Here is a 12,173-nt window from a genome sequence, read left to right on the forward strand (position 1 = left end):
GTCATTAAGATTAACAAGTATTGTTCTCCAGAACCTTTTGCAGCAGAGAATATGTTTGATTGAACTTTTTTGCTTGGAATGTCCAATTCTATCATCTCTTAAAATATTTAATTTTTTTTTCTATATTAGTTGGCTCATATAATATTTATTGGCTTCTAATTATGTTAGATGTCTGAAACGCACCTGTTTTCCAGCAGCCTTAACTATCCATGTTCCAGATTCTCCAAATTTATGTACATTTTAAAATTGAGATTTGTATTTATCTTGCTTTCATTTTTTGTATGTGACATGAACATTATTTTTTTACAGACTATATTGTTCACTACTGATGATAGTATTCTGGAGTCTGTGTCACATTGTGACAACTCATTCACAAGTATTGTGACTCACTCAGAATTAGATGTGAATAATCACACCATTGACAGGCCTCTCACAGCAGATACTGGGGTTAGTATTTCAGTTTCACAACATATCAGAATACATAGTTGAATTTTAAAATTCAGAGAATAAATTTTATAAGTTACGTAATAAGTTGATTTTTATGTCTAAAATCATTTCAATATATAGATTATGATTATAGTTGTAGTGTCTCTGTGTTATTATGCTTGAGACTCGGATAAGGAAACTTCTGGCAAAATGTAAATAATTTAAGCAGAAAGGAGACCACTTAGCAAATAATATAAGCATTGAGACATTCACAGATGTACAAAAAAAGATTGAAAACGTGCTTGTTTTTGGAAAAGTCCCTTAAAGAGGAAGATCGCATGTGTGCGTGCCCGGTAACCCCCCCTCCCCCCTACACACACACACACACACACACACACACACACACACACACAATACCACTATCGGAACTGACATTGCATGTTCAGCTGGCACAATGTAAGGTGCACAGCTGTGAGTATGTACTTTAAATCATTAAGGGGAGATGGAAGGCAATTTTTATCCCTATTCTGCCAGTGCTATTTTACCCTTTGAATAGGTACACTTTTCAAAAGAATTGTAAGTGATGAAACAATGAAATTTTTACTGCATATATGTAACATACATGCCTCAATTAACAAGTAAAATGAACATAATACCTCTTATGGTTTTTAATAAAAAAATTATTTTTTCATTAGTAAAATTTAACTTTTTTTGTACATTAATTATTATAAAACAGTTTATGATTGTTTGGTGGTTCTCAATTTACTTGCAATAACTTATTACCATCCGCAGTACAAATTGACCAAATTTCATGTTTCTAACCCCATTAGCTTATCAAATAATGCTACCTGAAAGTAAAAAAAAAAAAAAAAAGTAGTTTTGAGAAAAATCCATTTAAAGTTTAATATTGCAATTATAGTATAGTTATTGATGAGAATTACTTACCACTAATATTTTCCTGCACCATACTGAGCATCATCTGAATCGTACTGGTCTTCTTTTCTTCTCTTGGTCCCTCTAGCTTTCTGTCTGACTTCTTTTGTGCATTTTAAATTATCAATATCTGCTTTGAGGATTCTCTCTTTATCTATTTGCACCAAGGATTTTGCAACATTCCCACTAGATTTTATGCCCAATAATTCCAAAACATCCAGTTTTCTAAATACACCATCATTTAAGCATAAAATATCATCATAAACACCAAATTTGAGGGTTGTAAGCTGAACAAATATGGTTTTCGGTAACTGGCTCTAAATGACAGAATTCACACATGCATTTAAATTTTGTGTTTTCCCATGAAGACATTTCTTCAACAAGGTATGTTTACAAAGGTCTCTAAATGAGGATTTAATTTAATTTCATTTAATTAAATGCTGCACATTATCTCTGCGTGGCACAAAAAGGAAGGTGTGGCATTTAAATGCCAGAGTGCGCAGAGTGTCAGGAAAACCATCATACCTCACAGAAAAATTGTCATATTTATATAAAACTAAAATTGTTTCACGCAGGAAAGACCAGTCATTTCAAATATGCTAAAATCTAAAAATCGAATTTTTGAGGCCCACTTGTCTTCCGTCTCCCCTTAAAGGATTCATTGACATCTCAACTCTTCTATTTTCAGTGAGTGGTCTTCTTGACACTTAAATCATTAGGACTTTGCATGAGTTGGATAAATGGATCTTAATAGTGGAATCATATTAGAAAAGCTTTCACAGGGTATGTGCCAAAATATTACAGTTTATCAAATTACCACTGCTAAATTGACAGAGACTAGAGAGTTCAAAGTTCAGGTACATATATCATGCAGTGGTTTTAATCGCTAAGTATATATTTATGGGAAGATGAGTTCCTTTGCTTTATTTGGAGATAAAATTTTGCAGATTGCATGTGGCATGTCACAACTGTGTGCTTGATTGGGGTTTGAACTAGGCTCTCTTTCTTTTATGGGCAATGTGCAACCAGTTGCACGATCTGAGTGTACTTCACTGGTCATTTTCAAGCTTCTTTCCTTTCTTTCCAAACTTTGCTGAGGACTAGCGCATTCAAGAGATTGTTTACAGATGAGTGACTCACTTTTCTGCAGCCTCATACTTGTTACTGAGAATGTGTTCCCTTACTGTATGTGTATTATATGTATTGATTATATATGTAAAATTAAAATTGTATGCAGGATCAGGACTCACAGGTCGTGTTTTACTATAACTGCCATCTGAGACTCCCTCGGGGACTTACTCTAAGCTCCAGCTTGTCAGGGTGCCCATTCACGTCCTTTCAAACTCTACAGTAGCTCTCCCATAGCACTGTGAGATTAGTGCTTCCAGGCTTGTGTCTGGATCCAGGTTATAGTTTGGATCTATCATACACAGTTGACTCGATGTGAACTCCTTGAACTGTAAGAGAATTCATTCTCTGCAACAATTGTGAGACTGTGGGTAACTAACTCCCTGCAGTATCCATTCTCTCAAATGTGCTAGTCTCACTGCACCATGGAAATGCCTCAGTGGAGGGTGGAAGGAGAATGAAGAAAACTATGGCAATTTGAAGCTTTGAATCCATCTGGGAGGTGTGCTTGATACCACAGATGGTAACGTGAAACTCACGGATGTGATATTGAAACTCTTGTTTGCCACACAGTTTTAAGCTTTCACTTACTATGTATTTACAGCACTCCAAATACTCTGCTTTACATTCAAAGCAAAGCTTCTTCATCACAATAATAATAACAGGATTTTGCAATGTGAATCTAATGCTAACTTTAGCCTCACACAACTAGCTCTCAGAATGGAATGGAAACCAAGAAACAGGCAAAAAAAGGATTCACAGCAATCTACGAGTTGAGAAGGAGCAATCTTTTTGTGCTGTGTCCCAGTCTCTCAGCGATCCATGGCGAGATGTTTTCAGTGGGTGGTAGATCTAGGGAGTGTGCTGGTCAGTGTAACAGTCAAACCTCCTCTGCCTGTGTAACAGTCAAACATCCTCATTATTAAGGTAGGTCAGGAAACACTCTTGTGCTAACTTGCTGAAAAATATTTCATGGAGACTTTGAAGATAGGGCACAGCTACCGACCTTCCCATAGTAACATGACAGCTGCTGCCCATATATATTATCAGCTGTGTGAATCAGATTTGCAAACGTGACATGGTGCCTCTCCTGCATCCATTGGTGTCAATGAATGCACCACTGTCAATGCCTCTATTTGTTGGCACATCAAGGCAAGCCACAATAATGGTCATTGTGCTTATGTTGTGATGCTCCATGCATCATTGTACTGTCCTTATGGATACTTGCTCTGCTGCAAAGAAACTCATTTCCTGATTTGAGACACATGATGATCCTGCACGGCAGAATGAAAAATATTTCTGTCCTCTCTGGTGCTAGTTGCATGAGGCCATTGAGATCCTACATGGGATTGAGTCTGGTCAGTCTGAACCCACCAATTCCAATTCTCAAAACAGGTGGGGGATATCAGCTAACATGAACAGCAATATTGTTGAACAATAAATGTTAGTTTTGGTAGACTGCATTCTTGACATTGTCAAAATTTGAATGTTCTCATAGACATTTCTCCCTCTTACACAGGGCATAATGTGATCCTATCATAAACAGTCAGCTTTCAAATGTGATTTCTGAATGAGAAACTTACCATGTAGTCTTTTTTTACTGATGTTGTGCCACATTCTATATTGTCTTAATGAAGTAGGATCAGGTCATTTACTTGACTGGCGGTTTGTTCACAGTCATATGGCATACGTGATTCAGTTTATCTACTGCAGACATGGCATACTTTGTTTAAATAGTACGGTACTCATTCTGTATTAAAAATAATATCTCTTGCACATTGTCAACTTATGTTTAGATAATTCTTGTGGAATCTGTCATCTGTTACACACAATTTGTTAACATCCAGTGGCAGTTCTATGACAGCAGAGTTGTGAATATATGCCTGATCAGCAGTTTTTGTTAGGAAAGAAAAATCAGAATCAGATGGGATACTTATTCTAAGGGGTAAATGGAAGGACACTTTGGTTCATACCTATCATGTTTATTTTTGAGTACTGATGATAAAACTCAAGGCTAGTCTTGTAAATCTATATGCAATACAAGTTTCTTTTGCACCAACTAACAGAAAAAATGGCAAAATTCAGATATGTATGATCTAATTGAGGAACTGCTCAGAATAACAAAGAAACATGTTAATGGAAGACTTCAGTGCTTGAGCAGGAGGCACCAACCTAAACTGAAAATGAGCTGGTATATTTGGATCAAGAAAGAGCCAAAAAGGTCCTAGATTTTTAGAACACAATGACATGGTGTTAATGAACATTTAGTTCAGAGTTGCTAAGAGGAAATTCTAAATAATGAAGGTGCAGCTGAAGTAATTAGAACTAAGACAGGCAAAGTAAGCTATGAAATTGTAAGTTTTGTGCAAATAAAAAGATTTGTCACTGGACTGGCAGGCAGTGTACCAGGAAAAAGAAGCTTAAACCAAGAAAGTGTTTGATGGCACAAGAAACACTGATCTGTTAAAAGAAAGAAATTGAGGTACCAAGAAGGATAGCTACATCAACCAGGTGCTATCGTTAGTACATGATTATGAAGCTTCTTATTCAAAGCAGTAATGATGTACACACAATAGTCACATCTGTCACCATTATGGAGGGTCACTCTGAGTGGGATGTTAAGCTGTCGAGTTCACACCTGTAGTGGAGAAACATTGCACACAGTCTGTAGATGTCACAGAAGCTGTGTAGTTACAGCTATTGTTGTCACAGCAGTTTTCAGGCTAATATATCTGATGTAAACTCAGTAGAAATCTTAATAAATGAAGCTCTAAATGCAGTGCAGAGTTACAGAAAAATGCTTTCATATCCATTTTGATATTGTAGGCTAACAGAAACTAGGCAGCAAATTTCCTGCACAGTGAAACATCATAGGTGAAAGGTGGACTCGAAAGATGGTCTCACCTATGGATAATCTTATTGGATCAGAAAATGTGTGGGCCCAGTTCATTAAAACTTGATGCACTCCATTTGCACTGATCCACCTGTTGGCAGTTAATATCATAGGGATAGATAGTAGTGTGAATCAGTTTTTCCTATATACTTATGTCACATTAACTCAGTGTTTTCTTTTGAGCACAGTACTGAGGAAGACAACTCATATTCATATGTTAACTTAATCTTTAGGAGAAGAGAGCTGATATGGGGTAGGAAAAAAATTCAAACTCTGAGTGGTATGGGGAAATACAACAAAGGTGTAGTCTACATGTATCTAAAAAAAGAAGTGGGTTTTGGGTCCACTGAGCGAGTTCTACTTAAAGATTAATAATTATGGAGGCAGAGAATTTCTCATAACAGTACAGCTGATCTGTTTGAAAAACTGCCCATTGACAGTTACACTTGCCAAATCCAGTTAGTCACATTTTTACCAGTGTTTGTACTTACCTGCAGCATGATTGAAATTTGTACCTGAGTAAAATAAGATCACTGGATAATGTTCATCACACGTCGGTGGATTCAACAACTTCTTGCAAATGGCAGGTATTTATCAAACTTTTGTTATGAAATGTTTAGAGATAACTAATGTGCTGTTTAGTCTTGTTCTGTGTATTAACTGTAAGTCTGATAAAAATCTCATGGAAAGAAATAAGTTGTAAATCACTGATTTCTGTATGTTGAGGACACTTGCACTGTGTTTATGCCAATCATTGCAGCAGAGCTATAGTTGCTGGGGCTTTCCTGATTGAATGCACTTCATAAATTCAATTGTTGATATAAGGATTAACCGTGGAAAAATTCACAATGGTAAAATGAATTTAAATGGTCAAAAATGCCCAAAATAATTTAATAGTAATAATGTTTTCATATGGCCCAATGACATAGGGCAAGTCCAGTTGGACGAAACCTCTGTGACATTTGTCCCTAATCTATGTCAGTAATCTTACTGGAAAAAGGAAACCTACAGTTTAATGTGGAATCTAAACTGCATGTTGCTGCTGGTGAATCTTCACATCATAGAGAGGTGAAGGCTAGGTAAAAAGCAGACTGAAATGTGTTATGGTATGACAGGGATTCAATCCCATGAGCTTTCGTTTACTACTAGACAGCCTGCCTGACAAGTCTGTGTAGACACTCACACTTACTGACAGACATGCATTATTGGAGTGTCATTTTTTGGAACTTTTACTGTGATTATGGTGTCTTGTTAATATTCTGCTGACATTGTACTCAGAATCTTGTAATTTAATTCGACAGATAAAAAAATCTACTTACCAGTTGGCAGCAGAGAATACACACATAAAAGAAGGTTATACTTATGGAAGGTTTTGGAGCCAGTGGCTACCTCTTCTGGCAGAAGGGTTGTAGGGGAAGGAAGAAGGGTGAAGGAAAAGGACTTGCGAGGTTTAGGAAAAGGGTTAGACGTTGGAAAAGTCACCCAGAACCACCCATTAGGGGAGACTTACTGGACAGGATGACAAGGAAAGACTGATTGCTGGGGACTGCACCAGACACAATTTGAAAACCTAAGAGCTTAAGGTGGAAGACAGGAGAAAATGCAAGACAGAGATTACTGCTAAACCATCGTGCATGAGTTAATAAGAGCGAAAAGGTAGGTGCACTGAATGTAACCGAGGTGGGCGGGGGAAAAATAGACAGGTCAGAAAATGAAAGATGTAGAAAACTAAAACAGAGTGAAGAAAGAAGTAGTTACGGTGAAGAAATGCTGAGACGGGAAAAATTGATGTAAATTAAGACCTGGTAGGTGGCGAGAACTGAGGACAAGTTGTAGCCCTAGTTCTCACCTGTGGAGTTCAGAGAAACTGGTGTCTGGGGAGGAAGCTAAATGACACCTGTGATGAAACAGGCACTGAGGTCACGACTGTCATGTTGTAGAGTATGCTCTGCAACAGGATATTGTTTGTTGCCAGTATACACCCTCTGCCTGTGCCCATTTATCCTAACTGATAACTTGGTGCTAGTCATGCCAATATAAAAGACCAAACAGTGTTTGCATAACAGCTGTTATATGACATGTTGTTTCACAGGTGGCTCTCCCTTTGATAGTATATGTTTTTGTATTTAGTGGGCTTGTGTAGGTGATGGTAGGAGGGTGCGTAGGGGATGGTAGGAGGGTGCGTAGGGCAAGTCTTCAGTGGAGGCGGTCACAGGCGTAGGAGCCATAGGGTAGGGAGATGGGTGCAGAAGGAGCATAGGGACTGAAAAGGATATTGTGGAGATTGGGAGGTTGATGGAAAGATGTTTCAAGTGTGGGGGGAAAAATCTCAGATAGAATGGATCTCATTCAGGCATGATTTTGGGAAGTCATGGCCTTGTTGAAGTAGCTGATTAATACGTTCAAGACCATGATAACACTGAGTGACAAGTGGTGTCCTCTGAAGTTGTTTTTTGGAGGGATCAGCAGTTTCAGAATTGTATGTGATGGCCTGGAAAATCTGCTTTTAAACTACGCTCATGGGGTGATTACGTACAGTGAGGGCTGAGGTGAGAATGTTGGTATGTTGGTGTAAAGAGCCTGCATTCAAACAAATGCATTTGCCAATGGCAGGGCAGTATGGGAGAGAATGTTTGACATGAAATGGATAGCAACTGTCAAAATGTGAGCACTGTTTCTTGTTAGTAGGTTTAATGTTGACATAGTGTGTAGCTGGCCTCCAGTGAAGACAAGATTAGTATCAAGGAGGTGAGGTGAGGATGACCTGCTAAAATTCCCGGAATCTCTAAATACCTTCCCTCAGTTAAATTTCACATGACCCTATTCCAAGTATCATGCCACTTGATGTTGATCTCGCCTTACCTGAGGCCAACCACACACATTTGTCCACATTAAACCTACTAACAAACAACAGTACTTACATTTGGACAGTTACCAACCTTTTCATGTCAAATATTCTCTCGCATACAGAATTGGCATTTGAGGCAAACATATTTGTTTGGATGCAGAGTCTTCACAGCAATGCACCACCATTCTCACCTCAGCCATCCCTGGACATTATTACCCAAAGAGCCAAGTTGAAAGCAGATTTCCCGGGCCATCACAACATCCTGGTGTTTCATGTACTAATCAGCTGTTTTGACAAGGCCATGACTTCCTAAAATCATGCCGCATCTTATACCAGCTGTTATGTAAACACTGTTTGGCCTTTTATATTGTCATGACTGGCACCAAGTTATCAGTTAGGATAAATGAGCTTAGAAAGAGGGTGTGTACCAGCAACACACAATATCTTGTTGCAGAGCATGTTCTACAACATAACAGTCGTGACGTCAGTGGCTGTTTCATCACACGCGCCATCTGAATTCTTCCCCTGGACACCACTTTCTCAGAACTCTGCGGGTGATAACTAGTGCTACAATGTGTCCTTGGTTCTCGCCACCCGCCTTGCCTTAATTTACGTTAATTTCTTCTGTCTCAGCATTTCTTCACAGCAGCTACTACTTTGTTCACTCCGTTTCAGTTTTCTACATCTTTCATTTCCTGATCTCTTGATTTTTGCCGTCCCCCTCCCACCTCTGTTACGTTCAGTGCACTTGGCTTTTTTTTTCTTATTAACTCATGCACATTGGTTTAGCAATAATCTCTGTCTTGCATATTATCCTGTCTTCCACCTTCAATCCCTTATGTTTTCAAACCTCATCCAGTGCTGTCTGCAACAAACAGTCTTTTCTTCTCGCCCTGTCTGGTAAGTCTCCCCCAACCTGTGATTCTCAGTGACTTTTCCAAAATCTACCTTTTTTTCTAAACCTCTTCAGTCATTTTCCTTCACCCTTTTTCCTTCCCCTTCAACCCCTCTGCCAGAAGGAAGAGCCATTGGCTCCGAAAGCTTACATAAATATAACCTTCTTTTATGTGTGTGGTTTCCTGCCATGGCTTGGTGAGTAGATTTTTTTTATCTATCCAGTTACATTGTATTGAAAAAAAATTGCTTATTTTTTAATCTTATAAGATATTCTTCTACGACGAGGGGCACCTTGCTCGCCAAAGAGCATTGTTTCACTAAAAGGCTAAAACACACCTAAAAAAGGCTTGTGACCAAAGTTGCTATGTGATACATCATATTTGTTGTTAAAGACATATGATCTCACCAGTATTAATGTTCACATGTCCTTGTGTAGGTTCCTGTGTATCGTATGCAAACTTATGGTACTTTACAATAGAAATCCACTGTGCAGATTTGTGGTTGGATACATACACTGCAAATATTAGAAAGATTAACAGTACCATCACTTTCCAAGCATTCACATCATCTCTTAGACAGTGATATTTTTCTCATTTCTATGTCAGCAATATAGGATGAGCGGTACATCAAGCTAGTACTAAACCTTTTGCAGAAGCCTCTTCTGAACCATTTGAAATCATACACTCATGTGCCAATTTATATGTAATTGTAAATGATATTCTTGGTTCGTAATAAAGGGAATTGAGGACAGAATGTGAAATTTGCTTCCAGAATGCTAGAAGTTAAGTTTTTCCACGTATACTGTGTGTCCCTGTTTTGTGAGCACTATGACATTCTATATTCTGGTGCAAAAGCCTTTAATAGGTTGGCAGAAGACATCAGATACGAAATAGCAAATCCTGAAATGTTCAAAACTAAGTAAGATATTCCTTTTCAGCCACTCATTGTACAATGTATCAGCGTATTCTGACAAGTGGTTGTAAATTACAGTTAACACTGCTGGTACAATAAAATGCAAAAACATTGAGACAAGTAGATCTTGTAGTGATCAGCACATAGAAGCATGTGCTTGCAAATTAATATTTAAAAACAGTTCACTTTTAATTGTAGCTGTATATACATCCTCATCAAGAAATTTTGCACTGTTTATGAGTAATTTTGATTCCTTACCATGCTATGTGCTGGACAGCAGCAAGCAGTTAATAGTCTGTGGTGATATCAGTGTAGATTTTCTAAAAGATTCTTGTCTAGTAGGTAAAATTATCTGGAAACCTGCAATTTGATTCCAGTAATTAACTTTCCAAAGTGGGTGGATAAAGACAGTAGGACCCTAACTGATACTGTTTTCTTTGGTAAAGCTCAAAGCAAGAAAATAACTGCATACGGTACGTAGTAGCAAATGCCCTCTCAGATCGTGATACACAGTTGGTGAAGATAAATAAGGTAGTGCCTTATGGTATTGATACTCCTCAGTGGAGTTCAGGCAGAATAATTTGCAACTCCAGAACAAATCTTCTTAAGAACAGTTTACAAGAGATCACTTGGGATGGTATTTATAATGAACCAAATGCTGATATAAAGTTTAATCTGTTCCATGATGAATTCATGTCATTATTGAAAACTAGCTTTATGCATATGCTAATCAGGAAGGACATTAAGCAGCATGGAAAAAAAAAACTACTCAAAATTACTAAGAAAAGTTTTTTGAATTAAGGAATGTACACATTAAGTCAGAAATAGTAATTCCAACAACAGACTTAAGGCTGTAAGGAATGTACTAAAATGTAGACTTTCACGGCCGGAAATATAATGTCCATTATAATTATCCAGGCTGTTATGCCGTGGTCGGTTGATGAATTCTGTGTCAGTTCCCAACGTTTCGTCTCCGACTGTGGGAGACATCTTCAAGGGCGTCCGTAGCTCGATGGAAGGTCCAACACACCCACTGGCTCGCTACTGACTGCTGCTAAATTCCGTGTCCGCGCCGCGGCGTGACTTCACATGTTTTGAAAACATCAGTGCAATTGGCCGCTGTCCGTCGCCGTCGATCGCCGTTGCCATCACCCAGTAGTGGACGGGTGGTACACATCTTCTTTAACACCGGCATCCATATACCGTTTAATTTCACGCCCTCCTCCTTTCGGTTGAAATTATTTGGGTGTTTAGCGATTTTGATTGCCTCCCTGTAGAGCCTTTCGCAATATCCGCTTGTGGCCGCTAGTACTTGCGTCTCCTCGAAACGAATATTGTGGTTCCCTGGCTGGAAAGCATGCTCCGCAACAGCTGATCGTTCCGTTTCTCCTCTTCTACAATTTCCCTTGTGCTCTTCCAAACGTTTAGAAACAGTTCTTTTAGCGGTACCCACATAAACATCTCAGCAGCTGCATGGGATCCTATACACTCCAGCTTTTTCCAATGGTTTGCGAGCGTCCTTGGCAGGCTTAAGGTATTCCTGTATCTTCCTGGTGGGCTTGTAAATTCCAGCCAGGGAAATTGTAGAAGAGGGGAAACGGAACGATCAGCTGTTGCGGAGCATGCTTTCCAGCCAGGGAACCACACCGGATGAAACGTTGGGAATTGACACAGAATTCATCAACCGACCACGGCATAACAGCACGGATAATTATAATGGACATGTAAGGAATGTAGTGAAATGAGAGACAGGGCAGCCAGCCACAGAACACGATAACATCACTAAATGGAGATACTATAAATGATGTGCAACAGGTAGCAAATACGTATAATAATCATTTCTTAAATTTAGTGTAAAATGTAGGGACAAACAGTTCAAGAGAAAAATCACAGTAGCTTGTTGAAAAAGCAACTCCATAAAATTCAGTCACATAAAAGTATCAGCAACTCCTCTTCTGAAATTAAAAATAAATAAATAAATACTTATTCTGAAAGTTTCCAACAGAGTACTAAAGATTTGTTCCATGTAATAAGCCCTGTCTTATCTGAAACGTGCAATGCATCACTAATTCAAGGCAATTTTTCATGCAGATTGAAACATGCCATTGTTAAATCCCTCTATGTGAAGGTAATAGG

At 38.5% G+C, this 12,173-nt stretch overlaps 1 protein-coding gene across 2 annotated transcripts in view; it reads left to right on the forward strand.

Moving 5' to 3' along the window:
* Positions 1–12,173, forward strand: part of LOC124805118 (katanin-interacting protein-like) — a 323,814-nt gene that overhangs the window by 156,120 nt on the left and 155,521 nt on the right. For both annotated transcript variants that reach the window (XM_047265570.1, XM_047265571.1), the window contains exon 7: positions 310–447. In XM_047265570.1, coding sequence (XP_047121526.1) covers positions 310–447 — 138 coding nt within the window. The remainder of the gene's footprint in view (positions 1–309; positions 448–12,173) is intronic.

Source organism: Schistocerca piceifrons, chromosome 7 (assembly GCF_021461385.2).
Source record: "Schistocerca piceifrons isolate TAMUIC-IGC-003096 chromosome 7, iqSchPice1.1, whole genome shotgun sequence".
NCBI classification, from domain to species: Eukaryota; Metazoa; Arthropoda; class Insecta; order Orthoptera; family Acrididae; genus Schistocerca; species Schistocerca piceifrons.